This window comes from Rhinolophus ferrumequinum, chromosome 5 (genome assembly GCF_004115265.2).
Source record: "Rhinolophus ferrumequinum isolate MPI-CBG mRhiFer1 chromosome 5, mRhiFer1_v1.p, whole genome shotgun sequence".
NCBI lineage: Eukaryota > Metazoa > Chordata > Mammalia > Chiroptera > Rhinolophidae > Rhinolophus > Rhinolophus ferrumequinum.
Window position 1 is genome coordinate 41,231,273 of NC_046288.1, and position 25,804 is coordinate 41,257,076.

Here is a 25,804-nt window from a genome sequence, read left to right on the forward strand (position 1 = left end):
CAAAAAGTTCTTACATGCTAATAGTGTGTATCAGGGAAGGGTCAAATCCATTAAAACTCTCCCAAGAGGAACAAGTGACCTGAATTACTTGTTTGCTTAAGTCAAACAGGAAAGTTCTTCTTCCTTTGAACTTAAATAATTCCAGGAAACGCAATAAAGAAGCTGAGGGAGAAAGAAAGCATTGAGTAGAGACTCAGTTTTCACAGTTACATAAGCTCTAGTAAATACCTACGACCATTTGTTTAGACGCTTTATAATATTCAGAGTGTTAAGACCATTCCTGTTCTAGCTCTTGTTTTTCTTCTTCAAACTGAGTTTTTTTCAGTTTTGTAAGTTGGAGATCTTCAGCTTTTGGACATAGCCCGTTAAGTGGGAATTTTTAAAAAAGTAAATGAAATAACTTTTAAGGTTTCACTTTTCATTTACCATCAATCTGCTCCACATTGTTTAAAAAGTTAAGTAACAATAAATGTTCTATTTATAATTTACCTTTTCTTCCCTTTCCAAATCTCTTTTCAGGAAATGACCCATTCATGGCCTCCTCCTTTGACAGCAATACATACGCCTAGTACAGCTGAGCCCTCCAAATTTCCTTTTCCCACCAAGGTAATTCCTTAGAAGTATAAAGTATAGCAGGCACTGCATCCACATTGAGAGGTCTGAGGTATTGCTGTAAGCCAGATTAATCAAACACTACTTGTTGAAATCGTTGATGGCTAGATTAAAATTTCAGCTAACTGAGCTTCTAAAGGGCTTCACAAGATATACCTACATCTTATACTTCTTACACGTCTTGAATTTTCTTAGAGTTTAACGTGTCATCAGCTACGTTTGTGCTGGTTTTAATAACAAGTGAATTAATTGATGACATGCACATTTCTGTATTTGTGAACAATGCATTAAAAATAAAAACACTGCCATTTCCTCGTCTTTTTTTTTTTTGAGGAGCGGTGTGCTTTGGGATAGCCTTCAAAATGTAGAAGTAGCACCGTCACATCTGTGTGCTGTCCAGCCTGGCGTGCATGCACATCATTAACATATTATAGCTATTCCTTTCCATGATACTGTTTTCACAATAGGTTATGTCTACCCAAACCAGAATTTGCCACATTAGATACTTTACATTAGCTACTTTTCTAAAGTAGTTTTTTTTAAAAAAGGATGATTCATTATTACTGGTTTTAAGGCAAAACATTATCCTTTGTTAAAAGAAAATCGTTGCTCATTGCCAAAGGAAAATAAACTCTAAGAAAGAATGGAAGCAATGAATCCTATTTTATGTAAAAATTAGATTTATTTGTGTTTAACAGATTTAGCTATGATGTAGTCTTAGATTTATAAAGCTTAATAACTAGAGATTTTTATTACTTTTTTCCCTAGGATTCTCAGCACATCAGTTCTGCAACCCAAAACCAAAGTAAGTAAATATATGGAACAGATTATTGCATTGGAGAACAAAGTGTGGTTTTTACTGTTTTAATATAAAAAACATGAACGACAAATGCCCCAGTGGAGATGAGGGCTTCCTATGTTGAAACAATAGGAAGGAGGGCAGATATAAAGCTGTTCTTTAGGTGGAATTTCAGATGGTTGCAAAGAGTTCATGAAGCTGTCTTACTAAAGTACTTAACAAATGTAATTTGGTATAGCCTGACACGTGATAAGGATCTTGAATGCGACTCTCAAAGCATTGTAACCCAGGAATTGTATATAAGAATGGGTTAGGATATTTCATGCGGTTCTTGTATTTTTTTACACAAAAGTAAGAAATTTTTATAGAGAATGCAACACACAACTTCCTTAAACCCTCTATATGTATTTGCCTTGTAATTCTTTTTTTGGACCCCTTTTATGGATTGTAAATAGTTGAAAATTCAGGGGGAAACAGAAGAAAGCTAACTAGATCTGGCTTTTGTCTTCATCAGTAACCCTTTAGGTCAGTACATTCTTTGTGTCTCAACTACATGCAAGGCATTTCAAGCTTGGCAAAAATGGCTAGGGTATTTGCAGTTATTTAGTTCATCAATACTATGTGGTAAGTACTCAAGTTACGAAGTATTAGTCGTCAAAGGACGGGGAGACCAAAACAGGGTGTGTGTTACGTGTCGGGAGAGGGAGCTCATAGATAGATATTCCACGGAGGTGGCTCTTCCTTCAAATCTCCCCACCTCATTCTTTCCCCTCATTTACATTTTTCCTTAGATTATTCTCTTATTTAAATTGTAAGGATGTGAGGAAAGTATAAAAAAGATGAGAAAAGCAAGAAACAGAACATCCTTCCTCTAGAGCAGGGGTGGGCAAACCTACAGCCTGAGAGCCCAATCTATCCGTTCAGCTAGTTTTGTGAAGAAGTTTTTATTAGGTACAGCCATGCCCATTCGTTTATTATTATGTTACAAGGTACAGCTGCAAAGTCTAAAATATTTACTATGTGACTTTTATAGAAAAGGTAGCCACCCCCTGCTCTAGAGATACTGAATAAGAGCTTGCAAAGAACTCATATCTAAATTACCCCCAAATGCCGAGAAATAAGCCTGACTGTCTTGCCACCCTGTTGTGTAAGTAACCAAGTAAAAGTAACAGAAATGGACTGTTGCTTGGAGAGATTGGGAAATATTTTTTCTCGGCATTTTGACAGCCTATCCGAAGCTAGATACCAGCTGGAGTAGCTAGCGCGCCTGCAGGTTGACCGCCAGCCTGGCTGTGTCCAGGATTGCTGGGGCTCCTTTGCCTCCACTTGCTGGAGCGGCCAGCCACGCAGAATGTGTGCCTTCCCCTGGGTTACTCACAGCTTGTACGATGGCTAACTCCTGGTTTAGGAAGACCCTTAAGTCCTTTAAACTGATTTCCCTATGTAGCAAAGGGTAGTTGAAGATGGGCTGGCAGGTCAGTGCATTCTTGTCCCGGCATGGGCGGTCCTCTCGGCCCGTGCAGTAGTGTGGGCCCATTCCCCGTCGGTCTGGGGAGAAGTCGTCAGATGCCCGCAGATCTCCCTAGGTCTTGGCTCACTAGATGTTTATCCTGGGGTCTTACATGCTGCTGCCAATTTGTCTGTCGGTGTTCTCAGGACCCTTGTTTGTTTACCTTTGTGAGAATGTGGCCTGCGACCCTAAAGCGCTCTAGTTGTATGTTGCATGAAGAGGGAGTGGAGTGTATGCAGATATAGCTTTCCGAAAAGTAGAGCTTGACATGTATTTCTCAAAATATGCCCAACAAGAGAATTCTGATTTCTTGAAGAGCGATCTCACGGTATTGGAGCCTGTAGAAAGTCTAGAGAATGAAGGATAGTGATTTTGCTTGCACGTCCCAGTGTTCATGTCCACATGTGCGAAAACATGGCTGTCTGAGAGTAACCTCCCTGTGGCGCTTAGGGCCCAGTCACCATGTCGGTAGGAGAGTCCCCGTGAGTGGTCAGAAGAGTGATTTTAACCCCTCTAATTTGTAGTCCTGGCCCTAGCTTTCTAGCCAGAAAGGGAAGCAATATATAAAAATATGAAATCTTAAACATACATAAGAGGTGCTGCCACCGTGAGGATAAAGTGATTAATTGCAAATACTCAAGGGTCTCTACATGACATTGATGGGAAATATCACTCACTCTGGCCTGAAAGGCACCCCTATTTCCATTCCACTTCAAGTTCTGTTTCAGGTCTCAATTACCTCATACCCATATAAAACCTGCAGCCTCCCAGCTGGTTTGTTGCTCCACATTTAACGTTTCCTGCTCCCTTTTGGGTTATACCAGGCTGCACCTCCTGAATAATCTTTCTGAGGAATCGCTCTATCAAGTCCCTGTTTAGACCGTTGGTGGTGTCTCATTGCCCAACAAATAAAGTTATCACTTCCCATCCTGGCATTCAGAGCCCTCTAAAGTCTGACTTTTGCCGTCTTCCCAGGCCATCCACCAGGGACTCTGTACCCAGCCTTACCTTTTCCACTCTGTGCCACTTTCACTCTCGCATGTCTCTACCTTTGTTCACACTCTCTCTTCTGCCTGAAAATCTTCCTCACCCTCCTGCCAGCAGTCATTCTGTCAAAATCTCATCCATCCTTTGTGACACAGTTCATTTTGTTCCTTTTCTAATTTGCCTTCTTTGGTCATTACCAACAGAGGGACCATTCTCTAGATTCCTGGGAGGGTTAGTTTGTATGACAGATTTGTGTACCTACTCTCACACAGCCTAGGATTGTAGGTATTTGCGTGCCTGTTTGATGTCCCTCAGTCAACTGTAAGCTCATTGAAGACAGGGTCAAATGCCTTGAACATCTTGTTATCTACGAGGCAGTCTGTGAATAGCTGTTGAATAATTGATCGGAGAGGGTGCTGAATAATGGAGGGGCCAGGTGGGAGGGAGAGCACTGCTGGCCGAGGACAGAAGCTAGCAGGTTACTGAGATATACGAGGTCAAACCAGGTGGGGGATGAGAGCAGCCCTGTCCCAGTGCCTTTATTTGAGCCCCTACCAACTGACATCGAGGGAAGGAAAGTCTCCAGCACATAGGAAAGTTGCCAGCAGTGTGGTGGGGCCCGCTGTAAGCAGTGCTTAAGTGTTTTTGTTGTTAAGGGTTTTAATTCTGAGCAAGCCCTCTCTCTCTAGAAGTAACACAAATGTTACTGTATAATGGTGAGATTATACCAAGTCCAGTGCATAGCCCTCTGGGTGACAGCATTGAAGTACTATACTGTGGAGGTGAAAAAGGTGAGGGTGGGGGACAGCAAAAAGGAATTTGTAACTAAGAGTCTCATGAACATACGTCACTGTGCTGCTCTAATTATTTCCCCATCCTCCACAGAACAATATGATACATCTTCAAAAACGCACCCTAATTCGCAGCAGGGAACATCGTAAGTAAAATGTTTTTGTTTATTAAGTTTGTAATACAGTTACAATTACATTCTAATTTCCCACGTAAATCTATTGCTTAGATTTTTACCCCTGCTTTCAAGTAGGATTTTCATAAAATACTGCTGCATTGTAGAGGGAAGACGCGACCTACATTTGTATTTGGATTAAGTTCTTTTGAAGGTTTCAAAGGTACCATAGAGTTTGCTAAGGGGTTTTCTCAAAAGAAAGGCATTTGAGCCATTATTTACATATTAAATGTGGAAAATAGAAGGTTTTAGCTTTATAAATTTCAGTCTTAAATAGCTTTAGCTTTTGGAGACAAATTTTGGGGGATGTGCATAATTTAAGATTTTCTGCCACTTTTTTGGCCTAGTTTTAACTAATAAAAAAATGAGGCGTGTTGCCCAGCTGTTCTTTATTAAGGCCAAGTAAGTCTAGATATATTTTGGGTTTTTGGAACAGTTTAAACTACATAATAAAGATTTTAAGATCAGCATTTTGACCCAATTTGTCGTTTCTTGGTGGTATTGAACTAATACTGCTTTCACACAACCAGAAGTGCTTCAGGGACTAAGTGACGCAGACTTTCTCTGCTTCGGTATCTAATCACTTACTAACATGAGTTTGCTAGTCTTGGGATTTCACATTCAAGCTCTAGCTTTCTCCTATTTTCTAGGGATACTATTTATTCCATGTATTTTGGAAGGAAGGATTGGAGGGGATTGACTATTTTAAAAACTGTATAGTTGACGTGAAGAGGTAATTTTATCTCCTACCACGACTGAATGTGGAACCAGGCTAAATCGTCGTTCCCTTGATGCAATTTGTTTTCATTTCACTATAACAAAATAAGAATAAAAGAACAATATAATGAGATTTTTTTTTAAAGGTTAATTAATTGTAGCTTAAGGGATAGATTATTTTAGTGTAATAAAAATGTTTCATTTGTGGTACTGGCAAATGGTGAATTTTTGTTTGTTTTTATCGTCTTTTACTAGAAAAAAATTAACTGTATGTCAGTTATACTCTCTCTGTCTCTTTTTTTTTTTTTTTTTTTTTTTTTCAAATTTACTGGCTCCTGAATTTGGAAAGTCTAGAATCACCGACTTAGACTTAAAGAAGGAAGAGGTTTTTAAACCACTTGATAGCTGGTAGATCCAAGAACCACAATTGTAATACTCTGCTGAAGCCCTGTAACTTCCCCAAGGTTTTGTACCTCGTATTCTTTATAGTGGTTGGTAGTAAAGCCCTTTAGACCATAAAAGGCCCTGGCCAGTATCTTTTGGGGGCAGGGAGGACCGGAGAGTTGACGAGCTCTCCTCCCCCTTGGCAGTAAGAATAGAGGGGAGGAGCTTTCCAAAGAGCCCAGTGGGTGGCGGCAGCAGCACCAGAAGGAAGCAGCTGTTTCCCGAGGCCTGTGGGTAGACCGAGAAAGGCAACTGGGTCTGACCTGGGCCTCTGAAGTAGCTTCAGAGCGAGCAGCTCAAAGTTACACCCTCCCACACCAATTGCCATCAGCTTTCAGGCTTAGGTAGGTGGTAGGGACTGAGACTGTTTTCTACGACAATTTTGCTACTCAGAGAAAAAGGTAGTTCTCCTGATAAGTGAGTGAAACCACTGAAATCAGAGGTGCCTGAAAGTTTCTAACAGGTACACTTATATCTTGTGACATGTGTAGTGTTTTCTTTATGGAAACAATTTGCTACATATAAAATTACCCAGAAAAGAATTTTGTTATGATCCTAGTGGATTTAGGGGACGGATGAAAGGAGGGCCTAGTGGAGGTGAAGAGGGAAGGGAAGAGTGGTAGAGGAGAGAAAGTAATACTGAGCCTGGGTAGGTAACAAGGGCTGTATGGTTGTGGTTGTATGGCAGTGGCGTTGGTGATATTGATAAGTGCCAAAATGAAATGTACCTCTAGGAAAAAGGAATCACTTTTATGGAGACTGGATGAAAGCGGTGTCCCAATTAATTTGTGAAGTGCAGTCATTGTTTCAGATTTAGTACGGTAAATCTCTTCGTTCTTACAGGTTAATTTGATCTAGTGTCGTTAGGGTTCTTTGACATGCACTTACACCACTTCGGTGACACACACGGTGCCAGGGAGATAGTCTAATGTACTTTGAATGTCAGGAAAAGAATGTTAATTATGGGGTCATTTGTACTTTGGTTTTAAAAATCAATGTAGGTCATAATGCGTTTTGTTTCAGAGTTACTAGTACTTGGGAATCCTTAGGAAAGTAGAGGAATACATACAAAGGAAAAAAGGGGGGCCTTGAACTAGAGAATAAACTTGTGAAGAGTCTGTATTAATTTTTATATCTGTCCAGACTTGGGGGTGGGGAGTAGCAGTTAGCCAGGTGGTAGAAGGATGTAGATGTGAAAGAAATATGTGCTGAATCTGTTGCTTTTAATTTCTGTTGTTGAAGTTCTAGTTAGTTCTCAAATAATGAATTGCTTCTGCCAAGCTTTGTGGGGAAGTGATTAGCTAGGATGTAAGTGCTATTTGTCCCTAAGTTTAGGGGAGGGGATGTTGCTTTAAGGGCTCCTGGATTTGGAATCCTTTTCCTTTCCAAGGCTTATATCTGCTGAATTCTGAAGGCAAAGTGTAAAGTATTTCCTTTTTTAATGTAGTTATTATATCCTTTATGTAATCGTGGATAGTTCTTTTGAGCATCCAGATGCAGTTTGCTGGTGTCAATTCTTCTGTCAGCCTTCCAAAAGGGAAAATCTGTTAATGTTTTGGAAACTATAAGGCAGTTGATAGGTATACTATTGTGGATGACTTTCTTCTCCCTTCCCACTCCGTACCCTGAAATTGCCAGATCCTTACTAGATGGTGCCCTCTTTTATTTTTCTTGTGTGTTTCTCAGAAATTATCAGTACTTATTTAGAGACAGAAATTAGCCTACAATAAAATTGTTATAATACAATTTGAAATTTTTATTATGTGGAAAGTTTCTTTTGAAATGAGGGACATATCTGGATGTAGAGGCTGGGGTTGGGATTGTCCCAGAAGGAAGTTTGATGGGAAGAAATGGTAAAGTTGATAAAGGCTGGGAAGAGTCTGATACCTTTTTAAGTGAGCTTGAATGTTCAACTTTTACAATAGTATTTGTTTTTAAATATCTTGGCAAAGAACTAAGAAAGCCCCATTCTTTCAGTTTATTGCATTATAAAATCATCACAGCAGGACACATGTCAGCTGAAATGTTCTAGAACTAAATCTGAAGAAGTGGCTTACTTGGACCAGTTCATTTAAATCATATTTAGCCTGAGGAAATTACCTTTCTCCTTTTTAAGACACTTCTTTTTTGTGTTATCTTTAAATGTTAGATTATATTATGTGAAAATGTTTTGCCTGGATCCTTTAATGACAACTCTAACTTAAGAGTGCTATTTGCTGATACATACTATGGAAGGAGTGGTAGAAATCACCCGAATGTGTAAAGCTTACATAAATGATTTGTCACTGAGATCATACCCCTGTTTCCTGAAAAAAAGGAACAGATATTTGTGCTGGTCAGTTATACCATGGTTTAACTACATTAAGCCTTTATCACATTATGTAATTGGAGATCCCATTCTTGACAATAATTCCCAGTACTCAATACCAGGCATTGCTGGGGAAGGATACATTTCTTTCCCCCACTCCCAGCTTATCTGATCAGGTGATCAGAATCCAAGGTTACTGGTGTTCATGATTATTTTGGTAACCTAGATATATTAGGAAATGTTTTGTTTGTTTTCAGGAGAAAAGGTAGAGGTGTAAAATAAAAGGAAGAAAGCAGATACAGCTTTTTTTTTTTTTTGAGTTAATCTTAGCCATGCTATAGAGAAATGAGAATTTGTAAGATTGAGTGTTGAAGAATTTCTGTTCTTAAGTGAAAGCAAGCAAAAAGAATCATTCTGTACAATGTTTTAAAAAATCTGCTCATTTCAGAATTGTAGTCACTAGGGAACATTAAACCAATATTTAGAAAGTACTGCAACTCCCAAATGTATAATCACCTCTTTTCCTAATCTGCACTGTGCTGTGAAAGGCTCATTGTAGAATTACAGTCTCTTGGAATAGTCAGTTTGACTCTTGGACTTCCAACTTGAATAGACAATATTCTAGGATCTCTTGCAGCACAACTTTTGACTTAACATTGTGTACAGGTTCATGCTGGAAACTTGCATAATGTTGAAGGGATATTCTGTTAAGACTGTGAAATGAAGCATATTTTGAATAATTATAAAAATACTGCCACGGTTCTGGAAGATCGTTCTCTCAAAATATTCACCTCGGAGCCATACTTTCTCAAATGATACAGCCATGCTGTGAACTACTTTGGGAGCAAGCCTTTAGGATGATATCCACTACTGTACTTGGTCTTAGACCAAAGGTCAAATAAAATGGACAAGAAGGATAAATTTATCAAGTGTGTATTGTAGAAATAGGTAAGTGCTAAGTAAATGAGTCCGTGTTTTACAAAAGAAAAATTGTTCTCACCATTCTTTAATTTGCTTTTGACTCCAATTATATACATTTTTCTCTGGGCTTGGCTCCAGGTGACTTGGAGATATTTCCAAAAATTGTCATTCATCCGTTCAGTGCGTAAAAACTGAACACATGCTGTGTTCCTGGGCTGCTTTAGGTACTTGGGGAAACAGTGGCCTGTAAGAGAAAATTCTTGTTTTCCACGACTTGTAACTAAATGAGGTGGCTCGTAATACAAACTAGGTGACACGATAGTGACAGGTTCGCTTGGGGGAAGAGTTTTTTTTGGGTGATGGTTGATACTACTGGGCAGGAGGTCAGGAAAGGTCTCTCAGAGGAGGTGACATTTGATCTGGAGCCTGAATGGTGAGAGGGAGGCGGGGAGTGCTTGCCACCTTTAAAAGGGCGTAATAATTTATGCTGCAGGCTCTGAAGGCATTTGAAGACATCAAAGAATAATCCTTATTGGAAGTGACTACTTTGGAGTAGTTCATTTGCATATGCAAAATGCGATTTTAATGGAAAATTAACGGTCCAGTGAAGTCTCATTTTTAATCATAACTGTTAATTTACTGCAATAAGTGACCCTAGACTAATTTAAACATGGATTGAAAGACTGAATAAAATATATTTTAAATCGCTAAGTGTCTATGAGCCCTACACTCATTTGTACCTTGCACCCACTCTGGGATGCTGGGCTATGAAACCAACGAGATGTGGTCCACTTCTCTGTCTCGTCTCCCGTCCTCCCACCTCCCCCCTGCAGAGGCCTCCAAGGCCCTCCATAACCTCCCTCTCTGCCTCTCGCCTCCTACCCTCCCTTCCCCCGTATACCAGTACATGGTCCATTTTGGCCACCTTGGCCTCTTGGCTGTTTTTTGTGCCTTGATTATTCTTCCCCCCAATTCCTCCTTTCAGGTCTCCCCTTGTATGTCATCCCCTTAGCAACATGGCCTTCCCTTACCCCACGGGGAAGAGTAACTCACACCCATCCTTTCTCTTTTATACTTTTGCCCTTTCTTAAGCGTCTTACCCATTGAGAAAGTATGTATTTTAGTTGTTTATCTCCCTCCTCTAGTCTGTAAGTGCCACAAGAGCAGGGATTTTTGTTTGCTTAGGGTGATATCCATAGAGTCTAAAACAGAGCTTGGCATATAATAAGTACTCAGAATAAATGTGGAAGAAAAAGTATTACCTATGAGCAATACTTAGTGGACATGATTCTCAGCAATAATTTTTCTAGATTTTGTCTCTAGTCTAGTATGTCACTCTTGCACTATTATTTTGTCATACTTATTGATTTAATCTTATTTATTAACTTTAAATTTCCCCTCGTTTATACTCATGTTTTTATCTCATGTCATTATTTTACCGCAGATAATTTTCACTTCATCCATGGTGTTTAAATAATCTTTTGCACCTTTGGGAACAGTTTTTACCTTACCCACCGTTAGCTCGAATACCACAGTAAATCATGTGCGGAATCACTTTCCCCTCTGTTTTGTTAGTCCATAATCTCCCATAAACAGTCGCTCCATAAATTTGAGTTCTGCCAACTACTGTCACCATTTGGAGATTTCTCTTTATACAAGGTGTGATCAAAAGACATAGTGGATGTTTAAATTAAAAAAAAAAATTATTACAGTAAAAGACACATTGCCATTAATCCCCCTCAAAATGCTCCCCCTCACTTCGAACACACTTATCCCATCATTCTTGCACTTTCTGAAGCAGTTCTGGAAGTCCTCTTTTGTGAGTGTCTTTACTCCTCCTCCAGGATGACAATACTCCATATTGCACATCGCTTCTGGTATGTGGCAATTTCTGTCAAATAAAAACATTACAGTGTGTCCTCATCCACCTTATTCACCGGATCTGGCTCTGTGTGACTTCTCGCTCTTCCCCAAAGTCAAAATGACCATGAAAGGTAAATGTTTTGAATCGATTCAGGACATCAAGGCAGTATGACAACGTAATTAAAGACACTCACAATAGAGGACTTCCAGAAATGCTTCACAAAGTGGCAAGAAGGACAGAATAAGTGTGTTCAAAGCGAGGGAGAGTACTTTGAGGGGGATTCATGGCAATGTGTCTTTTACTGTAAATTTTTAAAATTTAAACATTCACCATATTTTTTTTATCACATCTCATATGTTGTGTCACAACCCTTTAAGATCTGCTTTTTCATTTTATCACTTCTTGTATATGGAGTCCTCTTCATAATTTGTAGCCTTCCATCATCTTATAAAAAGCATTTGTAGTCCTTGCTTCATCGTTTGTCAAAAATGAATCAAAGCCTGATTGAATTTAAAATTTGGGGGATTATGTATATGCCTTGGAGCCCAACTTCTTTCTCTTTCCCTGCACTCTGTTGCCCATTCTGCCCCCAAATCAATTTTAAGTTTATGAGATTGTGCAAGTTTATACATTTTGACATGTTCATTAGCCATTTCTGAAAAGCATTACTTACCACTTTAAGCACACCTAATACCAGGGTTGTGACTTATTAATTGCAAATAACTGCTGTGAGCTTGCTTGCTTTCACTTACTCTTTCCCAAATAAAATGTATGGCCTGATCATAGGAAAGGTGAAGCCAAGAAATCAGGTCATTTAAATGGGTTTTGGGTTCTGAATTGAGCTGTTACAGAATATTGGCAATGAACTCTTTGGCAAGCCCAGGACCACGGCATGGAAAAGGCATAAAGGCTTGTCTGTGTGTCCTCACACAGTAACAGTTGGACTCTTGAGTCGTTGAAGCATGCCTGCCGGAACCTGTATGCGGCTCTTTAAGCTTTGCAGAACAGCTGCCTGAAGAATGCATTTGTATAAAGGGGTTTGAGGATTGTTTGTAACCTTTAAGTAAAAAGTTTACCTAACAGTAGTGTAAAATGTGGTTAAACCTACATGGTAGTTCAAAGAGTTGTTTTCCCTGAGCATTCGGCTTCTTTTGAACAGTGCCAGGGTAGGCCATATGGTGCCATATGCTTTGAAATAACTGCTCTGTCTTTGGCGTTTGAAAGTAAAATTCATTATTTGACCACTTTAAAAAGTATACAAGGTTTAAAGTTCATTGATTTTCATCAGGGAAAAATAGTATGTTCATTCTATACCAATAAGATAGTTTTCTTTTAAATGAAAGTCTTTCAGTGGCTTCTGAAATTTATATTTCATTCCGTCGGTTAGATTTTCTAGCCCTTGTGTCCAGAGCAAGAGGATCATATCAGATGGAATGGCTTTGGTGTCGTGGCTCCAGCATATTCCAGCTTGATGACCTTAGGCAAGTCAGGTGGCCGTTCTGAGACCATATGCTCATTTTTGGAATGTGAGGAGATGGTCAGAGCTGGCCCCTAGGGCTGTGAGGAAGGGAATGCCTGTAACCTTCCCAGAGTGGGTGCAGCTGTGTAGTACTGCTACTTATTCAGCAAAAGGGGTGCTGCTATGCATTCAGCTAGCTTTTTAGCATAGCTGCCAAGTTTTAGATATAGATGCTGTGAAGGTGAAAATGACTTGATCCTGCCCCAGAAAAGCTTACAATTGAGTACATCCCTTGGGCCCTATGTTCTCTTGTCCTAGATTTTATTGGTATGAATGAGACTGGGTCTAAGAGATTTGATTCTCTTTTAGTGGGTGGAAAGGTGCTCCCCCAGATGGGCTGTAGTTAACTTTGTCATTCTTCACATTCAATGGCCAGGTCTTTCACATACAATATGTGAGGTATAGTGTGTTTTACTCTCATGTGCTTGGCCTCAAATGTAATTGTTTGTGGGACAAGTAGAGTATTTTAGCAGCTGATTCCTTTAATTTTTCACTTTATCACTATAAATAAAACCTTTACCTGTCATCAGGTTGACATTTTCCCAACTATATAGATTCTTTTTTAAAAAAAAAATCACAATGGCATTCATGATTAATTTTCTATATAAGCAAAACTTCGTTATGGTTTTTAAATAACTTTTTATCTTAATAGAGATGCAATAAATGTTCGTTATAAAAAAACTTAGGAAGTATTTCTTTTCTCCATTAAGAGCATATTGTTTTATGTTAAGTTACTCATCAATGGTGATATGATTAACTGTGGTTTCTGGAAGATTCTGTGGTTACTGTTGGCTGGGTTGGCAGACACTGACAATACACTGTGTCTCCGGATTCTCATGTCAAATAAATTACACACATGAATTTTGATGAAACGAATTACCACGTGTAAATCTCTAGTACATCCTACGTAAGTGGTAGATATTGTTTGACCCTATTGGTTTATCATTGCTTTTGAGTGAGTGTGTCTTTGGAGATGTCTTTAGCAATCCTCCTTCAGAGGTAACTGGCCTTCAACCCCTTCTAGGTCCTGAATAAGTTTCGTACCTGCAGGCTTGTTTTGTTATTGTCTACCTAACACTCTGAAAGGGAAATTTGCAGAATCTGAAATGCATTTTTACAGTCCCTTTTATTCCTGAACAGCCAGTAGAACTGAAGTCAGAACATACTGGCTTTCTCACTTACTGACCATGTCTTAAATATACTTTCTGGCTGACTTTTGGAGAATGTTTTCATGGAAGCTAGGCATTCAGTAGCTAGGCAAACAACTTACAAGGTATTTAGTCCTCCTCTAACAACAGGAAGCGTCGGTGGATTACATGGTCATTGATATTTTAGGAAATCAAGGCAAATCAGTTTTATACAAAACAAACCCAATGACTAAGAAACAAAGAGGTCCATTTACTGTGGTTTTGTTGGTGATGGTTAATACTGAACACACTTCGTCAGAGTTTTTTGTTGTTTTTTGTTTTTTTCTCCTTACATTTATTCCAAAGATACATCTTTTATCTTTTGCTTGTGTTACCCAGGCCAAGACACCATTCAGCAGTAAACCTGTTGAGTGACTTTTATACCATTATGATTGCTACTGCCAAGCCCTACATCTGAGGCTGTGTTTTCTAGCCTGGCTAAAATAGGACCTTAGCTTTCATTAGATAAATATTGAGTAAGATCTACATTTACAAGTAGCTAACAGTTTTCATATTTTTTAGAAACTTATCACGATGTTTTTACTACATTTGTTGGTGGAAATACCTCCTTGGCAAAATAATAGTATTGCATGTAGGTAGTCATTATGAGAGCGCCAAGTTTTAGAAAATACAGTGATTTTACCAAGGACTCCCAAAATAATCATGCCTGCTTACTTCAGTGGCAGGTAGTGGATTTGCACTAAAAATTGTTGGTCAGATTATTGAAGAAGTATTTTTGGAAGTACTGAAGGATTATAACCTCCAATATAATTTGGTTTTTGGAGCATCAGTAATACTCAAGCAGACTTTTTCCCCCCCACTTATAACATTTCCTCAAATAGTCATGCTCATAAATTTTGGAGGAAGTGGGACAAAGCAATTACTGATTCATTCCTTTGATTTTGGGTATCTCCATGGAAGAAGGTAAAAGGGAAGAGATAGGGAAGGGCCTAAGATTTGAGTAAACATATACAGATTGAAAAATGTTTGCTTTTAATATTTAGGTTTCATAACCAGACTACCTAGAGATGAGTATTAATATAACTTTGAGGAAGTGAACTAAGTTTTTATTTTTACCAGAATGATAGCAGTGAGGTGACACGTATTTTCTAGAAAACAATATTATTTATATTACTACCCTTTCCACTGATCAATGTTCAAACAGACAAAAGAGAATGTTTTTGTGTGTATGGAAAATAAAGTTCAATTTTATTAATGTCCTTTCGACAAAAAGGTAAGGTAAGTGCACTTTTTGGTGACACTTGCCTTGATAGGTAAATCCGACTTACTATGTATTTATTTAATTCATAGCACTTTTTAAGTGTTTGGCACTGTTCTAAGCACTTTACAAATATTCATTTCTCCAGTATTAAATCATTTAATGCTCAATCATTTATTCTACTTGTTAGAGACTATAGAAGGAAATAATTTGAGTGTAGTGTATCTTCCTTTCTCTTTCCTTTCCCCTTCCACTTCCCCTTTCCTCTCCCCTCCCCTCCTTTCTTTTTTTTTTTTAATTAAAATTTATTGGGGTGACAATGGTTAGTCAAGTTACATAGGTTTCAAATGTACACTTCTGTAATATAGTATCTATATATCACGTTGTGTGTTCACCACCCAGTCAGTTCTTCCATCACCATATATTTCACCCCGCTTACCCTCATCTACCACCCCTGCCCCTCTTACCCTCTGGTAACCACTAAACTATTGTCTGTGTCTATGGGATTTTGTTTGTCTTATTCCTTTGTTGCTTTCAGTTTTATATCCCACATACCGACTTTTTCTGTCTTATTTCGCTTAGCATAATAATCTCCAGATTCATCCTTTTTGTTGCAAGTGACACCATTTCATCTTTTCTTATGGCAGAGTAGTATTCCATTGTGTATATATACCACATCTTCTTTATCCAATTATCTATCTAAGGACACTTTGGTTTCCATCTCTTGGGCACCGTAAATAAAGCTGCAACGAACATCGGAGCACATATATCTTTACGGAAAAATGTTTTCAGATTTTTTGATTATATACCCAAGAAAGGGATTCCTGGGTCATATGTTAATTCTATTTTTAATTTTTTGAGGAACCTCCACACTGCCTTCCATAGCAGCTGCACCAATCTGCATTCCCACCAACAGTGTACGAGGGTTCCTTTTTCTCCACAGCCTCTCCAACACTTGTTGCTATTTGTCTTGTTGATGATAGCCATTCTAACTGGGGTGAGGTGGTATTTCGTTGTGGTTTTTATTTGCATTTCTCTCATGATTAGTGATGTTGAGCATCTTTTCATATGTCTATTGGCCATCTGTATGTCTTCTTTGGAGAAATGTATATTCAGGTCTTCTGCCCATTTTTTAATTGGATTGTTTTTTTGTTGTTGTTGAGTTGTATGAGTTCCTTATATATCTTGGATATTAGCCTCTTATCGGAGGCGTTGTTTGCAAATATCTTCTCCCATTCTGTTGGTTGCCTCTTTATTTTGTCGATGGCTTCTTTTGCTGTGCAGAAGCTTTTTAGTTTGATATAGTCCCATTCATTTATTTTAGCTTTTACTTTCCTTGTCTTTGAGGTCAAATTCATAAAATCCTCTTTGAACCCATGGTCAGTAAGTTTAGTAACTGTTTTCTTCTATGCAGTTTATTGTGTCAGGTCTTATGCTTAAGTCTTTGATTCATTTTGAATTAATTTTGGTACATGGTGACAGAGAGCAGTCTAGACTGCAATCCCTCCTCTCCTCCTTTCGTGGACCTAGTTACTTTAGTCTTGAGGCTGGCAGCAAATCCCTGTCTCATAGTATTTCTGCTTTCAGTGCTCACATGTGTGAAGGATTCAATTGTGAGATAGTAAGGAGCTTGGACCGAACTAGTTTCTGTGTTATAATTGTAAAACTTACATTTCCAGGAAATAAAGCATTTAATGAATAAATAAAACCTATACCTAGTCCATCCCCTTTTTAAAATCATTAAGCGTATCTTCTGTTGATATGCTAAAGAAGTTATTGAAATGATGATAAATTCTGCAGTGTCTCTGTCCCTGTCCTTTCTAGCATGCTTGAAGATGACCTTCAGCTTAGTGACAGTGAGGACAGTGAGAGCGAACAAGTAAGTTCTGTATTCCCCGTGACACCAGGAATCCTTTTTAAATCCGTTTAACCTTCCAGAACTGTTTATCCTAACCTGTATTTTGTTCTTTTCCTGGTCCTTCTTCCCCTTACTGTGAATGCCTAGACCCCAGAGAAGCCTCCTTCCACATCTGCACCTCCAAGGTACTGTGTACTGCTCTCTCCCCATCTGTACAAAACGTTTGCGTTTCTCTACCAACTGGGGAAAATACAACCTTATGTAGTACTTTCATCGCTTCTTCATGGGGAAGGATATGGAGCTTCACAGTTAAAAGAAAGCACCTGTTTAATCTTTTGGAAGCTTCAATCAAACATAGGTTGTTAACTCTCTAAAAGAGAAGGAGCCCCTGCACCCACCCAAATCATCAGTTTGGGTGATAAATATTTTTGAGAGTTTAAAATAAGCTAAATCACTTCCATCAGTATTATGTAACCAGTATTTGAGAAGTTATGCTGAAGAGTCCAGTGTTATTAGAAAGTGACCGATTTGCAGTGTTTTCAAAAATTATAAAGCTGAATTTTCCATGGTGCCTTTTTTCTTTGTTATGTGAATTTTCTAATTGTTTCAGTTGCTCTTAAAAAATGACCTGCAGTACATTTTAGTGTGATAGAAAATGGCACTGTTTTCACTTTGTCACCAGCTAGCTATGTTTTAAAAAAACATGATGCTTTAATTCTGGAAATGGGAACGATCTGCACCGTCTTTCTGTTTCCCTTTGGTACTGAATTTAATGATTTAGTATGCCAGCACCTGACCTCCATGGTCAGAGTGAAATTACGCCGTAGCTGTTTTACTCCCTTGAGATGTTGTCTTCCATTCCAAGCCAAACTCAGCAGTAAGAACCTTCCTCACATACATGTGATGTCACAGCTATTGTGGGGGGAGCTCGAGTAATTGTAAAAGGTCCTGTGGATTCATAAGCCCTGCTCCTTTATTTATATCCTATTTTGTTCAGTAATTTCTGGTGGCTTATAGTGACTCATAAAATATGACAAAGTACCTATCTTAAAAGTGGAGGAGAAGAAAAATAGAAAAAAACAAAGTGGGGATAAGTCAGAAGCAGGAGTCACACAGAAGGTGTCTCTCATTCTGATCATCACTGGCTTAAGCTACCTGAGTGACAGTGATCGCAGACCTGACGCGACATTTCATATGAGGAAGTTATGTCCTAGGCTAGTGTTTTTGTTTTAAAATTACCTCAACTAGTGGTTTTACTGGTTTTATCATCGAATAATTTTTTTCTGCTTATTCTCGTGTAATTTATTTAATTTATTTATCACTTAATATTTTAGGCAGATATGGAGGCTTTCAAGATTCTAGTTGATTTATTGCTTCGGCTAATGCCATCAAGGCAAGGTTTTAAGATCCCGCTTTGAAATTCTGTGTATGCCCAGCAGTGTGATCAGTACGTGTTTTCTCACTGACCTAGAGTTACTGCCCTGTTCTTAAAACTTGTGGTACTTAATCTCTACTTTCGCTGCTATTTGGGATCATCCTAAGCCACTCGTAAAGAATGGCCTATTTTATAATTCTGCCCACGCGTGTGACTGGATTGCCTTTGAGGTCACTGTCCAAGGAACACCGTTTGTATGCAGGAGTCTTTGCCATACAGTTATTTCTCGTATAGAGCATAGAGGGAGCTTTTAACGTATTGGCTTATTTCATAAATTAACTGCTTTGGGTTATAGATAGCAGGGGTCGGCAAAAGTAAAGTATCAGAAAGTAAATATTTTATTTAAATATTGGTGGGCCATAGAGTCTGTGTTGAAACTAGTTAACTCTGCTTTTGTACTATAAAAGCAGACATAGACAACACACAGAATAATGGGTGTGGATATGTTCCAATAAAACTTTATTTAGAAAAAGAGGCAGCTAGCCCCTGCCATGGTTTACCAACCCCTGACGTGAAGCACCCGGCATCTGTATAGTTCAAAATGTTCATTATGAGCAAAATTCCACAGGCTCCTTCTTTATGTAGTTATCTGGTGAGCTATTTTAAGAGTTTTTGCTGATTTTTGCGTGACTGTGGGCCTTTCTCTCAACTGGATGGTATGGTATTTTAGTAAGATTAGATAATATTGAGGCCCTTCTTTCAAGTTGCAGAAAAATGAGCAAAGCAGGAAATGAATAAAGAGGGGGAAAAAATCCACCTTGCGTGGTGTCTTCAGATGATCTCTTTCGGTTGCTTTGCAGCGCTCCGCAGTCGCTTCCAGAAGCAGCGGCCTCAGCACATTCCAGTGGTGCCGAGTCAGAGAGCACCACTGACTCAGACAGCTCCTCGGACTCCGAGAGCGAGAGCAGCTCAAGTGACAGCGACGAGAATGAACCCCATGAAACTGCAGCTCCTGAGGTACCGTGTCCCCTCCAGGAGGCAATCTAAGATGGCAGCGTTCTGTCTTTTGGGGCTAGCGTGCTGGGGCCAGACCCAGACCGTGGGACTGAGTAGTTTTTTTCCCCTGGGGCAATGCTTTTCTGCTCCTACCCTGTGGAACCAGCTGTTTCTAGTTATTTCTTACCAAACATTTGGCAGTGGAGGTTTGAGAGAGAGGTCTTCTCTCCCCTGATAGGTTCTTCTCCGTAGTTGCTAGTGTTGTTTTGAAGAGCAACTCTTTAAGAATGTTTGCACACCATTTTCTTTTCCCTGCTTTTGAAAAAGTGAATGCGTTTTTAGTAGGCTGCTGTTTTCATATTAATGAGAATTCTTTTTGAAATTTCAGGAATGCATGAATTAAGGAAATCAGAAGTAGATAGCCTGATTTAGCAAAGGTCAGGAACATGAACTAGAAATAAGTTATCAGAGATTCTATTTTTGAATCACTGAAAGCAAGGCATTAAATTGATGGCGAAGTGATTTTGCCAGGGCTGTGTTTCTTGCACGCTCTGATCCACGTAAAACAGCGATAATTGTGTTTGCCTGTCACCCGCCCTTGGGACATATTGTAAAGATAACCAGATGGGATTGAAAATCTCAAGCACTGCATTTAGAGGATTTAGGCTATGTACTGGGTTGTGGAGCACAAGAAATTTAGTAACAACTAAAACGGTTGCCAAATGCCCTCAAACTTGGAGTAGCAGTGTAAAAATTATGCTGGAGAAGGATACTTAGTGAAAAGGGAAGGCATTTTTGGTGAACTACACCAGCTTGTATAGAGAAAATTGTTTTGCATGTTTAACATGGGAATGCTGGGAAATGAGACTTTCTGATTAAGAAAGTGTTAAAATTTTTATATTTGCCTCTGCTGTTTAGAAAGCAAGGCAGTTCCACTAGAGCATTAACCAAATCCATCTGGAGATTATATAGTGAGACTTAAGAACCATGTCTGAGGGCAAGGGAGGCTGAGAAAATAACTGAGTGTCATTTTTTGTTAGATATGAGTTTATGTCTGGCACAGAGTAAGTGCTCAATAAACATTTTTTTGGAGTGAATTAACATAGATCAGCCTTAACTGCACTTGAAGTGCCTTTCAGATTTTAGAAACTACTCTGTGTTTCTGGGCGTTCTCTGTTTCCTTGTGTGATGCTAATTGCTGTTGAAATAATTTTTCTGTTCCTCAGGGAAAAAGATTGAATATGCTCTACAGAGGAATTATGTGATTGTTCACTGTTAATGTTTATAAAATCTTTGCTTTGTGTCTCACCTTATTCAGTCAAAAAAGTCTGCACGCTTCCTTCTACTCATAGAAGGAAGAGAATTTAATTAAATAGTAAAATTCAATTCCGATGAAATGGTAATGGTACAGATTGGCTGAATGATTGAAACTTGAAAGAAAGATTTAATCTGGTGTTTGATTTAATGAAACAATTATATCTTGTTGCTCAAGAGGTTACTGGAATAAAATTAGAGACTGTTGGATAAAAAATAAATGTTCCCATCCTACTTTATTTTTTCAAATTGCCTTACTGAATAGGGTCATATTTGTACCTTTCAGTGTTGCTGTGCAAATCTAGACTTGGGTATGGTTTGTATGTTATATACTGAGGTTCAGAAATATTTTGTCTTTGTCTAGATTTTAAACCTTTAATTTTCCCAAGGTATCTATCTACTCTTCTTTCCTCTTAAAATAATACGTTCATTATTGTAAATCTCCTGTGTTAGTTGAGAGTAACATGAATTCCATACATAATATAGGCCATAGTTACTAATTATAACTTTCTCAACCTTTTCTTTATTCTATTTTTAATGCTGAGAAATTTTCCTCTGTGTCTCCATTTTAAATTCATTTGACAAGTTTAGAGATCTTAAGACAACCTGAAATGTTATATGCACGCCAGATGAGCTGGTGGTGAACTTGGGAAAAAGCAGATTTCAGTGTTTGCTTTAATAGTGGGGACCAAATGTAAACTTCAGCTTTTCTAAATATATGGGACACCTCGCCTTTTTCACTGTTTGAGTAAAGTTCAGAAAAAACCGATTCTGTTCTCGATTATTCAGGGATCTGCTTAGTTGTCTAATCATTCGTTGTCCATTTCTTTGGTAGTAAACTACCGTGGTTGATTGCTAACGAGGCTATTGGTACTTTTTCCTGAGTTACTTGATTAAACCACCCCTCAGTCCTAACAGGTTGGTAGCTTTCCTTTCACCTGTAAGTAAAATAGCAACACTGAAGATTCAGACCCATATCCCATTACTTCTGGAGCCCTTTTATTTCCTACTACACCGTGTTGCTTCTCTCCTTCCTCCTTTCTTTCAAGTTTTGGATTCATACTACCCCACAGGTATGATATTTTACTGGCAAAGTAGGCATGTGTTGTGTCTAGCTTAAAATTTTTTATTCAAAATCATAATTCACTCTAAAATACATAAATTTTTGCCAATTTTAGAAGTTAGGAGAGGTAAAAGGACATATGGTCAAACATTTATGAAAATGCTTAATGGAAACTAATCATGTATTTTTTCACTTCCCGTATGCAGTGTTTGGCTTGCTCCAATGTTGGAAGGCAGGGGGAGGGGCATGAGCAAAGGCAGAAGAAGAAATGAAAGTTCGAACCTTGATCCTATCCAGCACTTACACTTTTAAAATTCATTTTAAAATCTATTTTTAACCAATCCCTCATGGGAAAGCTTTCCCCAACACCTAAATAACATCTGACTAAAAGGAATTCCATCCATTTTACGTCTTTATAGTAGGTACACAAAAAGAATCGTCCCTACCCTTGCCCCTCCTTCTGGGCACACCAGCTCAATTTTACCCAGCAATTGGGCCATATGCCTCCCTTCTGGACATTTTTAGGGCTGCAGCAGAAGAAAATGTGATTTATTTCTGTAACCAGGACATTCCTTTAGGGACTACTAAATGTATCTTATACTGCCCTGCTTGGGGAGGGAAAAGGCAGGTGCTACCTAGACCAGGGATGATACTTGTTTCTGGTTCACGCATACGTGCTCTTCTATACATCTTCTGTAGTGACTGGAGTACAGTTGTCTCCAACACAGCCCTGGTGAGATATACCCTTACCTTTCCTGAGAAAGGGTTTGAAGGGTTTGCCGGGTTTGGTTCCTGAAGTGATTGGCAAGTGGTATATCCTAATGCTTTGTCCCCAGTTAACCTCTAGTATTAGCACACCCTCAAGTCTTTGCAGGAAATAATGTTTGACAAGAAGGTGTTCTGTGCTAATCTTTTCTCTACCCTTAACAATCATCCTGACTTGTTAGAATATTGAATACAGTTTTAGATTACATGTGACAAAATGCCTGGCACTTAAGAGTAGTTTCCTCTTCCCTCCCTCCCTGCTCTGAAATTCAAATGTGAGCCCGGATATAGAGTTGATGTAAGTAAAAGGAACTGTAAAGAAGTTATTCTAGGCAGCAATATAGGGTAAGCAAAAAAAAAAGATTATGCAGCCATCTTTCTGGCCAAAGTATGGTCCTATCGAATTCCTTAAAGTTCCTCTTAGTTCTATTCTGTTTCAATCGCACTAAGTCCAAACGACCTACCTGATCATTTTATTACCTAACCTTTTTCCAGCCAAAAAGCCTTTACATTATATCCACATATCTTTCATGCATTAAGTTTGCATGTTTTTATAGAGTTGAATTACTTGGGATATTCCACTTGGGAAACTTGTTCGCAATCTTCCCTGTAAAATATTGTCCACCTACTGGAGTGATCTCCTTAACCCATAATTTAATCAGTTAAATCTGTGTGGAATATCTTTCAGTTAACTTCCTAGTGCATTGTGCATATGATTTAGTCATTCATACAAACCGCCTGTCAGATGGATCTTAAGAAAAACATGTAGCATGCCAGTGATGTACCTCCCTTTAAAAAAGTATAATATTATTTACTCTAATAGATCCTAGTGTTTTTCTATATGGTATAATATTTGTAGGTATAGTAATATACCTACAGGAATGCTCAAATAAATATCTCATGTACACCACTGTATGCAAGACATAATAGTGGAACTTGGAGATACAAAAGTCTCTGTCATTCTGTTAATAAGATTTAATAATCTAGTTAGAGATGGTTAGATACATCAATCATCAGTTAGCAACAAAGATTTAAACAACAGTTGAGGTAACAGGAGATATCAAGAACGTCGGCTTATTTGCCGTATCAGTTGCACAGATAATCAGTATAATATCATTGCTCTGAAATGTGTGTTCTGGAGCCTCCCTTTGTGTCTTAGAAAAATAGGTGCTATTTCAGACCCGATTGCCTGTAACAAGAGAATTAATGCTTGATTTTTAAAGACTTCAAGTGGGACTCATGCTTGGCTAACATGACCGCACTTTATTCTTTCTATCAAGGTGTAAAATTTGAAAATGAGGGTGTATCTGTGATACACTGAAAACCTTGTCACATAAGTGTTTATGATGTTTTAAATAAATAAGATAAGTGATATCAAATCTTGAAGTAATTTTCAGTTGAAAAGTATGTCAAAAGATAAATCATGAAGCCCGTAGGTAATCACCAAGACTTACTTTATTCATTAGCCTTCTTCTGAAAATCCTTGATAAAGGACTCTTTTTATTCTTCAGTTCTCCCTATTATAGAATAGTTTACAAGTGAAATGTGTCAATTCTGTTTAAGTTAATACTGTAACATTAGAACAACATATTTATATCACAAAGATTTCTTAGCAGTTGTCAGTGGTTACGTTGGTTCAGCATTTAATGGTCTATTATTAGTCGATATCTGCTTCAGCAAAATTCCCATAGCACAAGAGAATTGGAAGATTGTTTTAAGGGTTAACTGTTACAGAATTTGACCTGTAATTAGAGGAAGTTACAAAGGACCTGAAGTCTTAGGTTTGGAATGATGACACCTCCCCAGGACAGTCCTGCAGGAGCGGGAGCAACACAAAAGAAGAGTCGATCACCATTGTCAGTTAACGCTTTTCTCTTTTTTCTTCATTTTAGCCCGAGCCTCCTACAACAAATAAATGGCAGCTGGACAACTGGCTGAGCAAAGTCAGCCAGCCGGCTGTGCCACCAGAGGCCCTGGGGAGCGCAGAGCCCTCTCCTCGGCACCCGGACGGGAAGGGCAAGGCTGGTGACGGTGGCACCACGAGTCACGAGCACTCGGAATCCAAAGATCCTCCCCCGAAAAGCTCCAGCAAAGGCCCTCGGGTCCCTCCGGAAGGCCCCCACGCTGGCAAGAGGAGCTGTCAGAAGTCCCCTGCCCAGCAGGAGCCACCGCAGAGGCAAACCACTGGAACCAAACAACCCAAAAAACCCATCAAGGCATCTGCCCCAGCAGACTCTCGGGCCAGCTTGCAGGTGGAGAGTGAGCTGGGACTTCTTCCCCATGGCTCCAAGGACCAGCCTTCCAAAGATAAGCCCAAGGTGAAGACGAAAGGGAGGCCCCGTGCTGGAGACGCCAGAGAGCCCAAGCCAGCCGTGCCCACCCCCAGCGAGAGGAAGAAGCACAGGGCCGCACCCCCAGCCCCCTCAAAGGCGCTCTCGGGCCCGGAGCCCACGAAGGACAATGTGGAGAACAAGAGCCCTGAGCACTTTGCCCTCGTTCCCCTGACTCAGAGCCAGGGCCCCCTGCACAGCGGTGACAGTGGTGGCAGGACTAGTGGCTGTCGCCGCGCTGTGGTGGTACAGGAGGACCGCCGGAAGGACAAACTGCAGGTGCCTTTGAGAGACACCAAGCTGCTCTCCCCGCTCAGGGACACGCCTCCCCCACAAAGCTTAATGGTGAAGATAACCCTCGACCTCCTGTCTTGGGTACCCCAGCCGCCTGGGAAGGGAAGCCACCAGAAGAAACCGGAAGACAAACAGCCACTGGCTGGGAAGAAGCTGGATTCTGAGAAGAGAAACTCAGACAACTCAAGCAAGTTGGCCAAAAAGAGAAAGGTGAGTGAGGGGGCCTGGGCTCCCTCGCCGGTGTGGCGTGTGCCTGCTGTTGGCTTAGGGCTGTCCTTGGCACTAGGTTAGAGCCCCGAGTTGTCTTAGAAGAGACGGGAAGCCTGTTTGGATTCGATCCAGCCTTTGCTCCTAAACCAGAAGTTATTCTTTCATTGCAGACTTGGATGCTTCCCACTCTGCAGACAGGCATTGCGAAGCGCCAGGTTCCTTCAGTGGTCTTGCGAGTTTGAAAAAAGATGAGGCAGTCCCGAGAAAGGATAGCTTGTTTTAGAATAATGGCACATCTGGGGGTACTTTTTTATTTATTCTGATAACATATTTACCACCTGGCCCATTAGCTTTTGCCCTAGAAATTAAATATTAATTAATGTAAGTTAATTAAAAGTAAATTAAATGAATTGAAATGTTAATTAGTATTCTGAATTCCTGAAAGAACTTCTATACACTGAAATTGAGTAAATTGCTCATGGCTGCCTAGTACCTCATTAATTTGAACCCTCCAGATTTAGAATGTGTGACCTCTGTTGTTGACTTTT

At 39.4% G+C, this 25,804-nt stretch overlaps 1 protein-coding gene across 5 annotated transcripts in view; it reads left to right on the forward strand.

Annotated features, from left to right (window-relative positions):
- AFF1 (ALF transcription elongation factor 1) overlaps positions 1-25,804 on the forward strand; it is a 172,310-nt gene that overhangs the window by 128,878 nt on the left and 17,628 nt on the right. For 4 of the 5 annotated variants that reach the window (XM_033105974.1, XM_033105976.1, XM_033105975.1 and 1 more), the window contains 7 exons: positions 520-606; positions 1,381-1,417; positions 4,794-4,845; positions 16,876-16,930; positions 17,057-17,094; positions 19,145-19,301; positions 24,315-25,256. In XM_033105974.1, the coding sequence (XP_032961865.1) occupies positions 520-606; positions 1,381-1,417; positions 4,794-4,845; positions 16,876-16,930; positions 17,057-17,094; positions 19,145-19,301; positions 24,315-25,256 (1,368 nt within the window). The remainder of the gene's footprint in view (positions 1-519; positions 607-1,380; positions 1,418-4,793; positions 4,846-16,875; positions 16,931-17,056; positions 17,095-19,144; positions 19,302-24,314; positions 25,257-25,804) is intronic. The other variant, XM_033105978.1, reaches the window with a different exon arrangement.